The 19675-nt window shown below is 34.2% G+C and overlaps 2 protein-coding genes across 2 annotated transcripts in view; both read right to left on the bottom strand.

Annotated features, from left to right (window-relative positions):
- Window positions 1–1866: 1866 nt before the first annotated feature.
- Window positions 1867–7649, bottom strand: RpL19 (ribosomal protein L19). The gene is made up of 5 exons (XM_072298018.1): window positions 7493–7649; window positions 5465–5571; window positions 4619–4782; window positions 3398–3506; window positions 1867–2219 (listed from the first exon to the last, which is right to left on the bottom strand). Exons 1-5 carry the CDS (start codon window positions 7495–7497, stop codon window positions 1993–1995), a joined length of 612 nt encoding a protein of 203 aa, XP_072154119.1. The 5' UTR covers window positions 7498–7649; the 3' UTR covers window positions 1867–1992.
- Window positions 7650–8915: 1266 nt separating this feature from the next.
- Window positions 8916–19675, bottom strand: part of LOC109029950 (uncharacterized) — a 32063-nt gene continuing 21303 nt past the window's right edge. Inside the window, exons 15-22 of the mRNA XM_019040674.2 lie at window positions 19194–19294; window positions 18275–18584; window positions 17603–17717; window positions 16753–17047; window positions 16192–16290; window positions 15507–15665; window positions 14407–14517; window positions 8916–13931 (exon numbers count right to left, since the gene is read on the bottom strand). Coding sequence (XP_018896219.2) covers window positions 13854–13931; window positions 14407–14517; window positions 15507–15665; window positions 16192–16290; window positions 16753–17047; window positions 17603–17717; window positions 18275–18584; window positions 19194–19294 — 1268 coding nt within the window. The 3' untranslated portion in view covers window positions 8916–13853. The remainder of the gene's footprint in view (window positions 13932–14406; window positions 14518–15506; window positions 15666–16191; window positions 16291–16752; window positions 17048–17602; window positions 17718–18274; window positions 18585–19193; window positions 19295–19675) is intronic.

The raw sequence follows: 19675 nt of genomic DNA, 5'->3' as shown, positions 1-19675 counted from the left end.
TATTTTAATGTGCTATGTAAACTAAGAAAAGGAAAGGTAGTTCTATCCCAGGTCTATTCTGATGTCTGAGATTCGTTGCACACTTCTGTATAATTGTAGCAAAACCAGGGTTGCCATGGACTTAGAAAAATGAAATTCCCTGACACATTTTGGTGAAATTCCCTGACAACTAAAGATGTGATGGATGGTTAAGAAGGCATAATTGAAAATAAGTTTCAGGCAAAATTTCTTGTTCAAAATTTCTAACCCATTCTAGAAAGCAAATGAAGGTGATTTAACAAATTTTCCCTGACTTTTTAAAATTTCCTGACGTTTCCCGGTTTTCCCTGACTGTGGCAACTCTGCAAAACCACTTAACACATGGTTCAATAAAATTGGAATGGGTTTTGAAATTATCATTTCTCCTTCATTTAGTCGAGAATTATGAATTACTTGACATTTTGGTATGAAATTACCTAAGATTCCTCTGAGGAAAGTTTAGAAATTTCGCACAAAATGGTATGCAATAATGGTGATTTATCATTTTTTCAAAAAGTAAAGTATGACAGGAAATCTGTAATGCCATGCGATGTAAAATTAAACTTGTTCAGGCCATGGCTGGGTCTTTCTTTGAGGCTAACTTAAATATTTAGAGGTAGAATGGAGGCACTGGATGCGAAAAGGGCACTTCACGGTTGCAGTGTTTCAGAGTCTCCTCTAACATTTAATTCATTGGAAAAAATGAATGTATCCATTTCACTACAATTTTTACTGATTATCCCTTATGATTCTACAATTTTCCATGGAAAGAATTCTGGAATATTCACCCATTAAATTCTTCACCGAGGGATTACTTACCAATAGAGATTCTGAAACACCACAATCGAGAAGTGCCCTTTTCGCATCTAGTGCCTTAATTTGGCATTTCTTAATTCAGTTGATACTAAAACTTAGCCACGATCAGAAATATAAATGGTAAACTGATCAATGCTTAATATGATTCACTGGAGCTTGATGCATTCCTCGTTAGTTCACACTTTTCCCATCATTTTAAAGCTTAACATTTTTCCCATTGAAAAGAGAGCATTCCTCAACAAATGAACCTTTCCTACACGAATGTATTCAAAGGACACGGCACACGATGCCAAGAAATTAGATGCCACTTATTCGAGATCTGTTGATGAAGTTCCTTCCTAGCATGTGAGTAAGATGAGCTTTCAAAATCAACCTGTTCGTGCCAATTTCGAGAAAAACGAGTTTGGACAGTGCATTTTTGGCAGTATTACAAGCTTGATCTGGTGGAAAAATGTGGGTGGCCTCGGAATGAGCACCTTTTTCTTTATATCACGCTGGCTGGGGTTTGTCAACTCATTGTCAGTGAAAAAAGAGGCTACAAGTCTTCATCTGAGTAACTAAGCCACTTTTCTGAATGGAGCCACTTCATAAATTGATGAAAAATGCACTTACCAGGCCGATTTTCTCAAGATCTGCACAAAGAACGTTGGATTTAAAAAAGCTTTTCGTGCTCAAGAGGTCCCATGGAACATTAGCAGATATATGTGGTCTATGAGAAATTTAAATCTATCGATGGAACTGGTACTTGTGGAAAAAATAATTATAATCATGAAAACAACAGAGAATGGATAAGTATCTATTGAAATGAAGACTATCCTGAATGCAATAAAAAAATTAAGAAAATGTAAAAGACTCAAAATTTAGCTAGCCCCAAATTTCTTGATCATGTGTGAGTCTTTTCCTCTGATCTGCCATGGTTGATCACTGAAGTTTGAAGTAATCTTTATAGCTTAACTCATTCTTAAAAATGTTTGTGAACTGAAATTGATCTTCTGAGTGAGGAATCTTTGAAAGATAAGAACAAAATTCCGCTTTGTAATAAAAATAACCAAAAGATGATTTATTTTTTCACATGAATTCAAGTCACAAGATATTGAAATCATCCAGTTTAAAAGAAAACAGCAGAAAGCAGTTACTTGTCGATAAAAAATGAAATCCTTATTTCTTGGAGGCAGCAGCTGCAGCAGCGGCGGCATCTTCCTTGGCGTACATTTGTTGGAGTTCCTTCCTCTTGGCCTTAACTCTTTCTTCTCGTCGTTTACGTGCTTCCTTGACCTTGTGTCTCTTGGCTTCGGCTTGGTCAGCCAACATCTTAGCGCGAGCCTGGTCAGCCTTCTTTTTGTGAATGTATTCAATTAAAACTCGCTTGTTCTTGAAAGTGTTACCTGCAAAATATAGAATGTGGATTATACAGGTGAAAAGAGAAGGATTCATAATTTCTGTGATGCTTGGAAAAAGTGTTTTTCTTAATAATTGATACACCTAACCGAATAACTAAATTAGGAGAAAGTGGTTGCAAGTACCCTAAAACTTTCTGATAATTAACAGGGTAAGCTGGTAAAGCAGGTGCAATTGAGATTTGATTTTTCTCAGAAAAATGGTTCTTAATCACAAGAGGACCTCGATTATCGGCCACTGGAATGACGGACGAGGAAAGACAGGCTGGAGAGATTGATGGTTGTAAGAGGGAAAAAGAACCCTTTCTGATTATTCTAAGATTGCCACAGAATTTAGAAAATGCAATTCCCTAACACATATGGGTAAAATTTCCTAACAATTGAGAATATGCCAAATGGTTGAAAAGACATAATTTGAAAAGGTTTTCACACAAAAGTTGTTTCAAATGTCAAACCCATTCTAGAGAGCAATTGATGTGACCCAACATTTCCTCGTTTTCCCCGACTGTGGTAACCCTGCTACCTGTGTCAAATATCATTTTTCCACGGTACACAATTTAAAAGAGTTGCACTTTTGCTGTCCCTGCACCTTTTATCCTTCTTTTGTAAAGGTGAAATTTCTTCCGGTAAATCTAAGTTTTCTTAAAAGGTAAGTTCCTTAATTTTTCATCCGATAAATGTAAATTTTAACTTGACAATTTAGCTAAAACAATTTTCTTTAAGTTCAAGCTTTACAGCGTGATTTTACTTTTAGATAGAATTTGACTGTCTTTCATTTCCTCTCATTACTACCTAGTCGGATAAGCACTGCCTAAGTAAAATGTAGAAAGCTCTTAGCCTTTTCATTTCAAGAATCCCTTATCCCTCGAAAATTTTAACGCTTTAGGAAAGAATTATTGCTGCATACGCAAAATTACTTCAATTTTCATCTTAATTAGGGGGTAATGTGATCTATCTTGAACTGCCACTAAAGAGGTTTATGTACGTCTTGGTACTGCTGTCAAGTAGTGTCCTATTTTCATTCTTTACTCTGAATTTGAGTAGCCGGAAGTTCTGCTTGCATTTTTTCTCTTTACTAAGTTTTTGGAATGAGTTGACTTTAAAAATTATTTTGAATGATCAAAACTACAATTCAAGTGAGATTTTGCACACGAATGAAAACTCACCCTTTGCCTTCATGTAAAGCGAGTGATACAAATGCTTGTCAATTTTCTTAGCATCTCTGTATTTCTTTAACAATCTTCTTAAAATCCGTTGCCTTGTCATCCATAGAATCTGTAATAAATTAAAGACAGTTGACAATACGAGCAAGGTGTCCATGTAAGGTTGGTTGGTGGGTAAATACATTAATTTGGGGCTGCCTTAAAAATACAAGGTCAAGGTAGATGAAAGGGGTATGCTCTTTTGCAACAGACCACCCATAATCGACCGAACACAGTTGAGTTGCTGCCGTTTCAGTGTTGGCAGGAGGTTGGAAAAACAAATACTGCTTCCATCAGATCTGATTCATACTGGTCCGTTGAGACTTGTAGGCATTCTAATACCAATAAAAATCCATTAAGACAGAATCGATGATTCAAACAGAATGGCATGATGCTGCTCATTTTCTGATAGGTCTTCTGTTTCCAAATAGATCACTTTCACAATCCACTATGATATGGCATAGACCCATCAGGGAGAGCAGAGCTTAAATATTTCTCTATTTTTTCAAAGCTGCAAAGCATAAAATGCTTTTTTTGAGGTCAAATAATCCGACTAGACAAAATGCTAAGGCCCAGGACAAAGAGATGAAGCTCCTCTTAATGTATTCTTGCATTGACAAAAACTATGGAAAGGCAATCTAGGTGAAAAAGAAATTCCTAAAACATACAGATCATTGGAGCAAGTCAGCTTGCAAGTTTGGAATGAATAACTTGTGCTGACTCCACACACAGCAAATGGGAACCTGCAAGTGGCGAGTCAGTTACATCCGTGATCGTGCAAACTGCGTAGCCCGCGCAGTTTACAGTGATCAGCACTCAACACAGCGGCACCGATGTGCCACTGGCAGGTTCCCATTTGCTGTGTGTGCAGTCGGCTTTGAGATAAAGATCAATGCAAAACTAATAGGAAATTACTTCTTGACTAATTAATACAATGACTCGTGGCATGACATGAACAAAAATGTGTCCATGCTTGTTACATGGCCTACCTTAAAGGAAGGCACAACTGATTAATGATTGAGAAGATTTTTTAAAATTACATAGATGACGATTAATTTCTGGACCTGTATATGTGATCAAAAGCCTTATTTTGACTTCCAGAAGAGAACCTCAAATTTTTCGACATTAAATTGCGCACCATCAATGAGAGATTTGGGTAACTAGAAATTCAAAATTTGATTTTACCTTTGTTGGCATACGAGCATTTGCAGTACCCTTCCTTTTACCAATACCACGATGACGACCTTTCCTTTTGGCTGCTGCACGTTTACGTGCTCTTGCTCTGGAGTGGATCGCATGAGGCTTTTTGATGATCAAACCATCCTTGATCAACCGACGAATATTTTGACCTAGGAACAAAAAATAATGTAGTAATAAATAAGTAAAAGTATTTAATATATTTGTAGATTACACAGAGTATATTAAGTTTTCTGTCAAAATAAGGTGCGCAGTGATTGCGAATACAAGGATAGGTATAATATTAGAGCTCCCGCATCGTATGTTGAGACAAACGTCAATCTCCGATTAGCTCTGAGTTCGCACCACTCAACAGGTTAATACATGTAGTCAGGTGGCACCACTGGTGAATGGTGACATAAACAATACTTTGACATTTGTCTCAACATATGATGCGCTAGCTCTATGACCATTTTTGAAAGCAAATTGGCAGATACTTGGCTGAAATAATAAAAAGAGGATTAAATAGTGTTTCAATCGAGACTCTCTGAAATTAGAGTTCAAGGGTGTTTAACTTGAATCCAAGTTTCTCTCAAATTTTCGAAGATCTTCCACAGCTTCAATCTGTTTCTCAGCTGTTCATTTCGGCAACTAAAACTCGAGAAGAAAAGAGAGGACAAATTTCGCATCAGACAATAGCACCATACAGCATAAATTCGTGAGATAACCGATGGGTCAACTGAGAATTGATGCATTCCGAAAGATGTGATACTTATCCTCTCTTTACTTTCCCCAATTCTAGGGAAATACAGTGAGAAGCTAAAAACGGAAAAAATAAGATAATTCTGTACTTACGGGAATTAGTATTGGCTATTTCATTGATTTCATTAGGATCCAACCATACTTTCTTTTTACCGCATCGCATAACACAGGCTGCTAGCCTCTTCTGAAGTTTTAGAGAACTGTAAAAAATGCATAAAACTTTAGTGAAAATAATACACAGAAATTTATGTGCATGGCAGTTGTTAACCAATAACATGGATAATGGGCCTGTTGCATGCAAGAGATACAGTCATGCGAATAGACTTTCTAGAGGTTAAATGACACGAAAATTACGATGGTCACATTGAAAAAGTCTGAAATACACTCCTTACTGCGCAATTTGCGTTGATAGGAACGCGCTTTTTCAAATTTCCCGCGTCTGAGGGCAGTTTTCTAACGGAAACAATTAACGGCAACTCGCGGCTATTTCCGGTCAACTAAAACTGACAACATAACCTAAAAATCGGAGCTCGTGATATCGTGAAATGAAATGTAGAAGGATTGTGTTGGATATTTAAAAGTTGATCGATTTGGTTACCACATAAAGCGTATATGGACCACTATAAGAGATCACGGTGGGTTTGTAAACAAACTGAAGGAAAAAATAACAACAACAACAACGACTCGGCATCTTCCGGAAATCACTGAGCCCACCGTTTGCTCGTTTCCGGTGATTAGAAAACTGCCCCCAGACGCGGGAAATTTGAAAAAGCGCGTTCCTAACAATGCAAATTGCGCAGTAAGGAGTGTATTTCAGACTTTTTTAATGTGACCATCGTAATTTTCGTGCCATTTAACCTCCATAAAGTCTATTCGCGCGGCTGTATCTCTAGCATGCAACAGGCCCATTGGCACACTGTGGACCTTGATTATGATAGAAGCTCCTAGGAGTTTACAGAATCGTATAAGAAGCCGTTGATGGGGTGTTTCTCCTTACAAGAATAAAGCTTTCACATGATATGGTATTTTACAGTGGGGTTATAGGCAACATTAGCCACGGGACAATGCTCAGAATACCAAGAAATCTGGCGCGGGCTACATTATTATATACTTTTGAACGATGATACTCACAACCTCTTGAGCACAATGAGCTATTAAAATCAAACATTCTGTGTGCCAATCTCAAGGGAGTGGTGCTAAATAATGCCTTCCTTGGCCCTCATGTGCACAATTTCAAATTGATATGTGGGACTGTGGCTACTTTAACATGGACTGCTTGCTCTTATCGCTCTGAGGAATTTGACTATTTCCACCTGTCTTATCTTCCCAGTTCAGGAGGAAACTAAGGATTTCCTCGATCAACATTGAGATGCTGCGACATTTCTCCTGGATAGTACATCTAATAATGCCAGAAAAAACGCTATTGGGCACCAGTTCTCTTAAGATCAGCACATAGAAATTTTGATTGTTAAAGATTATGTTGTGAACTATGGAACCGCGCATCTCAGCCAATGCAGACCTCAATTGGATTTTACAAGTAATTAAATAGAAAGTTTGCTTGACTTAAGGAATGGATTAGGCTAACTTATGTGAGCTGCACAATGAATGACAGTAACTTGCTAGGAGGGGTGGTTTCACATGCGGTAGTGCAACGTGTAACCTCAACACAGACAATTACCGCTGCTGCGAAACCACTAATTTCAGGTCTGCATGATAAGGTGATGCGCAAGGAAAGGAGGATTTTAGTTCAAAGATTTGTAGTTAGATAGATGGGGCAGGTTCAGGCTTGGGTAACAAGGAGTATTGAGGGGCCCACCACAAAGGTTCAAGCATATGTGTAAGGCCTTAAAACATGTGGGAGTTAGTTGAAAAAACTTTCTGGAGGAGAATTAAGAGAATTATTGTAGAAATATGCTTTCCGATGGGACTAGTGATGCGCGAGAAAAGAAAAACTATTCAATCCACGTGGTAACAATGCAGGCGGAGCAAGGAGGCCATCGGGAACCCGGGGCACAAAACTGCAGAATTGATGAGAAATTTTACAAGAACAAAATTTTATAAAGGATTGAATCTATTAGCACACTGGATTTAAAGGAAATTTGGTACAAAAAACTTATTCACCTCATTTTTAACCGGCTGGTTACTGAGTTCTGCCACAAAAACCACGCACCTCACGGCGGTGCGAAATGAACGGAATAAAATAAAATGGCTGCTGTCACAGTCGGGGAACATCAGAGAGCGATGACTTTCTCCGAACAAACATCGTTCACCAAGTCTCTCGAGAGAACCCGCGAATTTTTAAAAGCACTGAATTCGCTGACCGGAAGTCCTGACATAATATTGGAGTAGATTGCTGCGCAAAGCTAAATAATCAATCATCCCCCTAGCTTTCCTTTTTATGTGAGAAAAATTCTTGAAATGATGCATGAGTAATGAAAAATAGCATATCGACGGTGTAAGTCGGTAATCACATAAGTCGGTTTGCGACGTCGCAGACTTCCTGTGATTCTTCATTTTTTAAACGGAAAACAACTCAACGGCAATTCTTTAAAACTGCCGTGATTTTTCTTCTCTGTACGAAGAAAATTCTGCGATTACTTCAAGGAATGATGTCAATTTGTTCTCCTTTAAAAAAATAACAAAGAGGCAGAGATTTTCAGACACCGCAAATGAGATATGTGATTGCGGACTCACGCCGTCGGTATTCTACAGTCTACACGCATAAAATACTTGCATCCTTTATCCTTGGTAGGGAAACAGTCGGTCATTCGTGGTTTTTTTTTTTTTTTTTTTTTTTTTTTTTTTTTTTATTATTATTTATTTTTTGCCATGGAATAATATAATAAGCTATTATTCTATGGTTTCGCCCTGTGATGGGGCGTCAGTCTCAGCCACAATAAACAGCCGCTGACATGAAAAGAGTTTGACTGTAAAGTTGGTATGTTCAAGGAATGATATCTGGCTTTTTTATGTTGTGAGTTTACTGCAATTATCCATCATTCCACAAAAACTTGTCTTCGAACATGTGAAAAAATAATGACAAACAATTGGTTTTCGAAAACAATTGGATTCGGAAATTTTCCTGCGATTTTGGTGCAGTACAGGATATCTAATGAGTGGAGGGTAACATATGACTGACTTTACTTCTGATTCTTAAATGTATTAATCAGTACTAATCGTATACAATACTTTACTTTACTCAATATACTATAGATACTGGTAAATTGATTTTTCAGGAATGAAAGACTTTAAATAACCACTTGTGATACTAAAAAACCTTGAAAGAAATATGTTTCTACACTGAATCAATTCGTAGGATGCATACTGTCATTTTCAAAAGAAGATTTTTTTCCTTCCTTTTTCATTGAATCAGATTTAAGATAAAGCTCATTGAAAATGGAACTCTGAATGCATGCGCCCTGAACAAGTTTCACAACTGGCTCTAAATGAAGTACCTAAGCAGATTTAATTGCCGTCAAAAGGAAATGTCTATCTATCATTATACAAAAGGAAAACTATATTGTATGAAGAAAATATAGACAAATTTTGTTGAAGAAAATAAAAACTTTATTCATGAATACAAGAGTATATAAAAATAAAACTGTCATTCCGGTGAAACACACAAAATCTATTCATGAAATGATGGCTTAACGTACAGACTAACTGAAATTAATCATAGAAAATTACTGGAGTAAAAAATAAGATACGCAGTTACCTACAAATAAAATGCCGAAGTTAAATGAAAACCTCATCCGAGAAAGAGGGGGAGAGAGAAAGAGAGAGAGGAAGGAGCACAAAGCATAGGATAAAAAAAAAAATTGAGTAACCATAAATAATGTGAAAGATTGACTGACTAGAAAAGAACACTGATATAATGAATGAAAAAAATACTTATTATTTTCTTTCTTTTTAAATCAGGATACTGGGATAAACTGGACAATGATTCCAGTCATCAAAAGCTAAAACTGCAAGGAAAAGAAAGGTAACAGATTAAAAGTGAAAACACTCAAACATTTTTAGATAAATCCTCATTATGATAACCGAGATTAGGGTAAAATGTTAGTTCATGATGTTGTAAAATAAGACCCTACAATAAAAATATTAGAGGAGGATGCATGATCATTCAAATAATAAGATAGATAAATACATCTATCATATCACAGTAAATTTTTAAAATGCGGATTTCTTCCAGTTGTACTAAAAATGGAATAAGCAAAGAGGATTTTTTAAATTAAAAATCAGAACTTCAATTCTATTCTGCTCTTGTTGACAACGCTTAAAGCTTGTTCAGTTTTGTGATAAAAGAATTTACCTAAGGCACCATGCTCATTTCATTTATAGCTCCTGATGAAAAATACTGCAAACAAAATCATTATCAGGACATGATATGCAATTGTGCGTATTAAAAATATAAACTAAAAAAACTAGTAAGCCCGATGATTTTACAACAGGCCTGCGCTTAATTGCCACTGAAAATTCAGCAATTAATTTCATTACTGAAATAATAGTAATACCAAAGGAGTGTACACTAGTGCATACATCTAATTAGTGATATTGAAGAGCTTACAAACCATCCAGGGTAGAAAACTTTGGCATCAAGTTAGATTTTGACCGGTGATTTAAACACAAAAATTTCTTAAATTTTCTTGTACAAGCTCTATCAAATGTAGCTTCCAACAAGTATAAATGAAAATAATAATAATTATTGAACTTGCTCTATTTTTCTCTTGATTAAAAGCTTATTTGCACAAATCTTATTTTCCTTGATACAAAAATGCAAGGAATATTGACAAAATAAAATACAAAGGAAAGAAGGAAAAACATATTCAGTCTTTCAGAAATGCCACAATTGTATGTTTGAGTAAGCATGTTATTTTTGAGGTGATACAATTTTGATTTCAGGAAAACCTTTTTTTTATCATTAGGTACTATGAGAAAATAAAAAAATGTAGGGTAAAGAAACTTTACTGACATTGCTTATTCTTCACATGATTTCTCCTAGTTGTTTGCTTCAGTCTCAAAAAGAACGCAATAATTTTCAGGAGCAGAAGAAAAAATTAGTAAAGACTCTTTTCCTTGCATTGAAGAACATAGTAGTTTACAAAAAAAGGCTGACTAACTTTTCTTCAAGGCTTGCAGAGAGAGGGAAAGTTTTGTACATACAAAAATTTTTAGACAAACAATTTCTGATTTTAAATATTATTTGAGCAAGCTTTTGCAAAAATATACATCCTTTCATTTATTTACAAGTTCAAATGTTTTAGAAATATACTTGAACCAAAGATAAAAATTAATACGACTTTTGATGTGAAAATAGAGGATTAAAGTAAAAAATATTATGATGAAGAGAAGAGAAATAAAAAATACAAAAATAGATTCTAAATTGATTGTTTAAAAAAACCTTCATTAAGAAGATCACCAAAAAAGTTGGGTAAAATTTTGATTACAATAAATAGCTTACAAAATGAAGCATCTATATGTTAGAGACAAAAATTACTTATAAAACTAATTACGAAGGAAAATTACTTTCACAAGTAAGAGTAGGATCATTGGAAATGTACATTTTGCAGTCGGGGGTGCGTCGAACAGGATAATATGAGATCAAGATAAAATAAAATCCAAAAAATTCAGTCTCAGCTAATTCTCTTTAATCCTTTTAGTCATAATTAATTAAAAATCTAGGTGGCAGTTTTTTTATACAAATTCTATTTTTAACACTCAAAAAAGGAGATTTAAAAAAGAGGAAAAGAAAAAGAGATTTCTAATCACAAAATGATGAGAAAAAATTGAAATTTGAGATCAGACTACATATCATTTATAAAATTCATGAGCAAATAGTTCTTACAAATTTGCACAAAATGATGAGGCAGATCATTTTTCATGGGCAAACCTTCTCACGTGCACTGCATTGAAGAAAATGAATACAAAGAGACACAACATCAATTCAATAAAACGAAATAGAAAAAAAGAAAAAAAAAAATGGAATGGATTAAAGAGTTAATTCTTAAAACAGTGAAATGTTCAATTACAGGTTAAATTTTTTCTTTTTATTGTTTACTGTAAGATGCAAATGAAGGCAAACCAGAAATTATAAGCATTCAGTGATAATAAAACTTTTTCCATGAACAATTTTTTCCCAGGGAATTTAATAGAAATTAAAATTTTGGAGTAAATTGAAATTAGAAGAACACAAGTAATGCAGGTATAAAAAGAATTTGATTTTACATTACATTTTTGATGATTGATGCATACTTTGGAAGTTCAGTTATAGAGATGAAAGAATAATATTTGAGCAATTGTAGAGAAGGGTAGGGAACTAAGGTGATAAATTAAATTGAAACATAATGATGAGGTGGGAGTTAGATAGTAAACAAATATTTTTTCGACATATAAAAAAAGCTTTCACTGATTTTAAGAAATGAAAATTTTTCTCAGGGAAGAAACCAATACATAGGCAGTCTTAGACGTTTATAAGAATACAAAATTAAACCTTAGCTACAACTCAAATTCTAGAAAATTATGAATAGCCTAGAATAATCTTCAAGATAAATAAAAATAAAATATTCTTTCAGCAGAATCAAGATGATTTTGCCAGTAAGTTGGTTTTGTATTTGATCAGTACAAAAATAGAGATATTGAACAAAAAATAAATTAATTTCATGATTTTTTTTAACTATAAAAAAAACTGATGAGAATGCATAAGTTTTATGCAATCCTAAAATTAAAAATGGCACAGCATTTACAATTTTCGACAAAAATGTCAAAAAAAAAAAGACTCGACAGATAACCTACTCGAGGCACATTGATTGAAAACAATTTAGTGGTGATTTCGACTGGGTCATTAAAAATACACTACAATGGGATCTGATCGAAAGAAATTGAAGAAGCATTGAGGACCTGAGGATGGATGTTCCTCCAAAATAGCTATTGCCTGTAGATTTTAGTAAAGTGATCATGTAAATACACACTTTTCTTGTCTTTGAAACTGATACAGTCAAAGTCTCTTAATATTGCACCGTTCCGCAATGCTATATTTTTGGTCCTACTTTACTTTAAAAACTAACTTCAAAATCTTTCTTAGAATCTTAAAATTTAATACTGCATCATTTTGCCAAATAATGCAGTAATATGTACTGATAAACAAGACAAAATACAACTGAGGCATTCTTTAGTTGAAAGGAATATGTACTGTGATATTTTTCATTTCAAGGAAAAACATCAAAAGTTTGAAGAATGAAGCCATTTCGAAACTATGTTTTAGTAAATTGGATTCTAAACTCATGTCAGGCTCAGACTGTAAGTGAAATTTTAAGTATGCTAATACAGGGTGACCCCAAAAGTGCTACACCACGTCAGTTGGGATTAAAAGGTTCTGAACTTGGCAACTAAAAATATTCACTCCTCCTACAAGGTAATCATTAGGGCATTTGAAATGTAGGAGTTTGAGTAAAAATCTTCTGAGGCTTGAGACTCACCCTTTCAGTTGAACAGATTGAGTCTCTGCTTGTTCGCTAGGTGTCGGAATATCAATTGACTACCCTCTTCTCATTATGCAGCGTCTGAGGGCAACACTATCTTCTCTCCCTTACAACCACCTACTTTTGCGAGGAGCACTTATAATATGCAGCCCTCCCTTTTACTTTTTTTCTTCTTTTTCCCCTCCAATAAGCGTACAATAAAATATAATATTATAAAACCAAAACAAGTACAAATGACAGAAAAGTTGCCAAGACACTGAGGGATGATTTACTTATACATACCTCCTTTTCCTAAAAAATGCCTCCATATTTGAAATGTTGGCGTTCACAAGAAAAGTTGAAAAAAGAAGGTTAAATTGCTCAGCTATTTTGCCTTCTAAACGTTCATTTTTCCTCTTTTTTTTCGATAAATCAAAATCATTGCACATGAGCTATGTACACTTTTCTGACTATCTTCAAGGTTTGATTAGAAGATTTTTTTCACACAAAAAATGAGGACAATATATTTACAAGTGGATCGTAAAAGTTTTATGTTTTTAAAACACAGAGTTCTGATAGTATATCATTGATGAACTTGAGGGGGAAAAAACAATAGCATTGATTGTCATATAATTTTATAAAGTCCTTTTAGTTTAAAAATCACAGTTTTCCCATTAGCATTCAGCTCAAATTAATATGACTATAAGCATATTAAAACTACTAAAATTTCATTTGAATACAAAAAATGAGGAATTGAAGATTATGTTTGATAAAACATAATATGATATGTAATTTATTTATTTTTTCTTTTAAAAAGAAGACTGTAGAAGAATCAAAATAACCGACATACGAATGCTAAGGTATAAATAGGCCCCTTATGCCTTAAAAACTGGAATAAAAAAAAAATTGGAAGCACGAAATCGTGTAAAATTTGGGGGAAAAGAGGAAGAAACGCAAGCTAAATGCAACTCATAAGCAATTCTCACAAACTTCTGGAAATTCAGATACAAACCTCATGGCTATTTTTACTTCTTTGAGAGTTTTTTGACATTCTTTTCCTCTATTCTGGCAAGTAGCTTCTTTACCAACTCATCCATTTCTTGCTGTAAAAAAAAGGAAAAAATGCATGAATAATACAGATATCAAAGACTAAGGTGTGCTGGAGCTGAGAGAGACATCAAGAGGAGTAGCACCTCTACTTACTTTACGACAAACCAACATATTCCAGCGTAATGCGTCATGATGAAGGCTATAATGAGACAACTGAGGCCTGAGAAAATGAAGAAGGTAACTTGAGTCCCTAAAAAGTTCAGCCACTTTTAGACTGTGACAGAAGATCGCGTGACGTCAGATAATAATTGAAAATAAATGCAAGAATCAAGATGGCGGATCTTCTGTCGCAATCTAAAAGTGCATACATTATTTGACGTGGACTCTTACAAATTTGTGAGTTTGAAGAACATGTGTTTATAGTTTAAAAATTAAGGTTTAATACCAATAACAGGCTAAATGCAGAAAAATCAAAAATTAAATTAGATGTGGCATTTTATTCTAAAGAAAAATAGAGAAGAGGTTTACCTCAGAATGCCTGTAAAACAATTTGAGATGCTTCAGCAACTGTTTCTTTTTTAACAAAAGCTCTGCAGCATGACTCAAACAGTAGACTTCTTCATTTTGAGTGTTGAAAACCTGGCAATCAAAAAATGAAATTCAATCATGTGGGATGTTGCACATAAGAAAATTGGAATAAAAAATAACACTCATAATATAAAGTAAAGTAAAGCAACAAAATATTTAAGTTTTGATTACGTAGTTACAATGCAGGAAAATATTGGATGTATTAGGAGTTTCATTTGAGAAATCTTTAGTATAACAACGCAAATATCTGATAACAGGTGAACATTTTTCACCATTACACATGTCGAAATTTTGAAGGCCATCAACAACAGCAAGCTTCATTAGTGGGAGAAAAATAATTTTTGCACAAAATTCAAGCCCTGAATTTTATGCATGGCATAAGCCAAGTTATGGCTCATGCATTCATGCAGACGTAACTTGATAAGAGCTGTGCAACTCTTAAATTTTGGATCTGGACCAAACCTTGCAAAAGGTTCCCAAACTGAACCTGAATTTCAAACCTTTCTGCGGTGCCACCAGATCACCCTCAATTTTGAAAGACTTTTGGCAGTCTCCAGTATCTGCGGTTTATTAATAAAATCTCCGGCAAATGTGATGTTGCGGACGTTACGCTTTTATATTCTTTTAAAAAGGAGTAGAGAAAAAAGGATTATTGAATAACTTCTCTCACCCTCTGATTTTTTTTATCTAGACATTAAAGTCTCTTTCTTAAAAACCGGATGCTTTTTAAAATTTCACTTGATGGAGGAATTGTAAAACCAATTTGTGAATACATTATGAAATCAACTCTTACTCCCTCTTTTTAACTCTTATGTTAAAGGGTGAGAAAAAACACTGAAAATAGATCAAGAAAGTTCAAGGTTTAAGCCATTTAAGAATTTGTATTGCTTTTATTAAAGGAGAGAATGTTATTGTTGGCAGTAGACGTGTAATTTTACAGATGATGGCTGTTAATGAGTTTACTTTGATTTTTTTATTATGATGATTAAAGCTAAAATTTGAGACTATACAAAATGATCTGATGATATTGGCAGACTTACATGAGAAATGAACAAATTTGAGCAACAAATTTCACATTCATAGGTATCTTCTGTTGTTCCTGAAAATTTCAATCTATCACTTGTATGTAGGCCAAGACAATCCAATTGCGCCCGCAGTGCAACTTCACGGTCACGCATTTCATTTACAAGAGGTGACACCTGAAACATGAAAAAATACAATTTTAAATAATTCTTTCCCTCACTTTTTTGTACTTTCAGGGGGGGGGGGGGAGAGGAAAGTAATACTCGGATTATTTTTTCTTTCTTTTCTACAAAGAAAATAGTAGTCTGACAAGCTTATTTAAAATCACCATTCTTAAAAGGCACCATTACTTGGTAATCTAATGTTAGCGGTAAAAACCTTACCTGAAAGATATTGCTCATAAAAGTTCTTGATGGGATGTGTGTCACACCATGGATGTGGTGAAGAACAAGTCTTCAATTCTAAAGTGAACTGAGAGAAGTGTGAATTTTTAAAGTAAAGAAAAAATTAGGATGAGAGATGAAAATGTGATTATTATGGAAGATATTGGAAGATATTTTTTTAATGGCATTTTAAGAGAAAATCATTATATTCTTTCTTTGTTGACCACTAGACTTCTAAATTTTAATTACTGCAAACCGTATCACATTAAAGCACTTGTTGGGATGTAGAAAGTGATAGTAGGATTGATAAATTACCAACCTGAATTAATAGATCGACAGAAGATCTGGTATCAGTGACAATACAGTGGAGCAAACGTTCAAATGAGAATACACTTGGTTCACAACTTCTTTTCAAATCCTAAAACACGAAGAAAATTATTAGAATCCTTTGAAAATATGAATAAAAACTTGAACGGAGAGCAGTTGCAATATGAAATATTTTTTTGTAAAAAATTATAGAGCATCAACATTGTATTGTAGAGAAAGGAAAAAAATCATTCAGCGCAGGCTTTGCAAAAATTCCTGAGATTAGAGGTGAATAATTTTGAGTCTCTTGCACTTGTTGTTCTCGCTGCTTTGTTTCAAAAATTAAATATTTTTTTTTTATATTTAAAAAAAAACAACGGGAACAATTGACTTAACAGAAGAGTCCTGAGAGAAAAAAAATCAAATGATTTGGAATAGTGCATAGAAATTAGGTGTTTCTTTGGATAAAAATTAGTGAGGGGAAATGACGTTTAATGAAAATAATATTGAAAAGATATTTAAGGTTGGATTCAGAAAAAATTCCAGTTATTTCTATTGAAACATCAAAACTTACCTCAAATACTTCAGAGGCAAAATTCAACCAAGATGGTAAGGCAAAGAACACAGACTCTGATAGCAGGTATCCAGTAGAAATGCTTGAGGTGAACGATCTTGGAAAAACTACGACAAACTGTCCTGGTTGCTGAACAGTGCGACAAACGGAGACACCGTTTTCAAGAAGAATATTGGGTGGAATCATTATGGAATCTGATGGTAACCAAACGGGTTGATCACTTCGTTTGTTACTTGGTAAAAGTCGAGATAATGTTCTCCTGAAGTTTGAGTTACTTTCCGCTGGAATTCCGTACCTGTAAAATTTATAGTGTCAATATAATAACATTGTTCCAGCCAAAATCAAATGGATGCCTTATCAAAATCAAGAGTTGTCATAATTTCTTCATCTTCAAATTCCCTGACTCCAACATTTTTTAATTCCCTTACTTTCCCTGACCTTTGAGCTAAATTTCTTCCGATTTTATTTAAAAAAAGAAGCTGACTTTCGCTAAACTTTGGTAAAAGTTTCATTTTTAGAGATCAAATTATGAAAAAAGACATTCAATAGCTGATTAAAAGAAAATAAGCCTTAAAAAGGACCAGACAGGGTAATCAGCTGAAAGATCAGTGATAAGTAGTAGAGATTTGAGTTTCTGTCTTGTTAAGATCTGGCTTTTATGGACCTTTCATGTGACCAAAAGATATTAGCTTCTGGCCTGAATGGTGTTCGGTTTAAAGAGTCTGTGCGACTACATCTTTCTGGTTAAATCACAAAGTATGAAAGAAAAAGAGACTTTTTGACTTCAGGTTGTGCCTCAGAATCTGTTTCAACTATGAAGGAACAATTAATAAGAACTCTAAAAACTTACCAAATTTTACTAGCACCAGTGTGAAGGTATTCAATCCAGGGTAGTCCATGTGGATCTCTAAACCAGCAAAGTGTTGAGAATAACATTCCTACATGTAAAGTGGGTATTGTTAAATCTGTGAAGAAAAATACAATAGACATGTCAATGGTATTTTGTCATTTTACAGGACGAACATGCAGCAAACTCCTAAAGAAACTTCGATAGAAAATGAATGAAAATGATGGAAAATCAGATAAGTGATAGATGCAGCACTTATCTGATGTAAGAGACTTGAGGATGATTGAATTCCGTTTAAAATAATATAATATGGCAAATTTTATTAATACAACATTGCAGTATTGATCATGCTTACTTTGCAAGTCAGAGTGTTTCAATTACAATGTTTCAGACACACTCTGTCCTATCACAGAAATATATCACTATAATTTATTTGTTCATAAGAATTGTAGTTTCCTCTTCGTTATTTCACGGTATAAGGTTCATAGCTGCTCTAACTCATGATCACTTACTTCCGATGTGCTGAAAAGACTGTGCATCTCACAACATCTGAGTTCAGAGACATTCCTGTTTTCCAAATAATCTTATGAAAATTGCCAACTTGTAAGATTTCTACAAGGGTCAAAATTTTAAAAAAATTATTTGATTAAGCAAAAAAAAAAAAAGATATCTTACCAGTGATGGGTCCTAATGACCGTAGAACTGAACGAATATTGTGGGTCAAGACTTTTAAATTGCATGGATGTTTGGAAAAAGCACAATTTTTGGATGATGATGTTGGAAACCCAAAGCCTTGGGGGCCTGAATCAATGGAGGCAGCGTAAACATTAACATGAGATTTGCCTGCGGAGACAAGTTCCCAGTATGCCTTTTCAACATCCTTGGGATCAGGCCCAGACTCGTTTTCCACACTAGCTCCGCCAAAATACAAAGCCATCAAATTTTTTGCGATCCTGTAAAACTGACTTAGCGCCATTGTCTGACCCTGGTAAATGATGAAAAAATTAGATTCATTTTAGCTTTGGAGACAAATGTAATGCGAGAAGTACACTAACATCTGATTCAAAACTATGTGGTTTCTAGCAGAGAGTAGTTGAAATTGGGCAATTCTTCCTGTTACATTTATGAAAAGTATGTTTACCAGAGGTGCTGAATTTCATCAAAGAAGCTATATGCGCCTGTTTTTTTTTTTTTTTACTACTATTATACAACATAGTAAGATAATATGTATATTCAGATGGCTTGCTAGCAATTTACAGAGACCGTCCTGATATTTACTTATGAGTTGTTTTTTTTTTTTTTTTTTTTTTTTTTTTTTTTCATTGCAGGAGCGTTATTTCTTAATTCCATGTTGTTCTCAGCTTCTAATGAGCAATGAAACACACTCAATTGCTGGGAAACAGAATAAGGATGTACTTTATCATGGAGGCGGGGAAGGAGGCAGAATTAATATTGAAGAGACATGTTTTCAAAATAATTAATAGCATTTCCTTAGAACTTAATTTGTTCAATTTCATCAAAAGTTAACAGGAGGGTTGGGGGCTTTGCAAAATTTCAATATAGGTGTATGTATAGGTAAAAGTATCTTGCTTACTTTTAGTATGCACTTATCTAGATCATCAAAGAAATCATTTTCACCAAACTTGTGATGCTTCCATTCTTTTTCAACAGCTATGAATAGTTTTCGTCTCTCATCTGAAAGTATAATGGAAATTACAAAAATTGAAAGCTTAGAAAAGAAAAGCATTTGCTGAAAGAAACATATTCAGATAAAAGTAAATAGTCATTGTAGTGGGTGATTTTATATTTGTAAGAAGCATAATATATTGGTGTGTTTCTAATAAATTAATTTTAAATATCAGATCATGGCATTACTCAGTCAAATTGGCAAGAATTGAGAATTTAGTTCTCTGGGATGAATCAATTAGGTTTAAATAATTGGTGAAAAATTTAACAACAGCACTGAACAACACTTATTGCTTTCTACAGTGTCTATTTATTACCATAGTGTAGTACCTAAATGAGTCGTAGGGGCATCAGGTAATTTTAAATTTTCGCTCGAGTTAAAAATGAATG

This window comes from Bemisia tabaci, chromosome 3 (genome assembly GCF_918797505.1).
Source record: "Bemisia tabaci chromosome 3, PGI_BMITA_v3".
Taxonomy (NCBI): domain Eukaryota; kingdom Metazoa; phylum Arthropoda; class Insecta; order Hemiptera; family Aleyrodidae; genus Bemisia; species Bemisia tabaci.
Note: the sequence above shows the minus strand (reverse complement) of the source record. Positions and strands in the feature narration are given on the sequence as shown.

Coding starts and splice junctions, on each gene's coding strand:
- RpL19 (XM_072298018.1), bottom strand. Junction 4,783..5,464: donor AATAGCCAATACTAATTCCC/GTAAGTACAGAA, acceptor TTTTGTTCCTAG/GTCAAAATATTCGTCGGTTG. Junction 3,507..4,618: donor ATGCTCGTATGCCAACAAAG/GTAAAATCAAAT, acceptor AATTTATTACAG/ATTCTATGGATGACAAGGCA.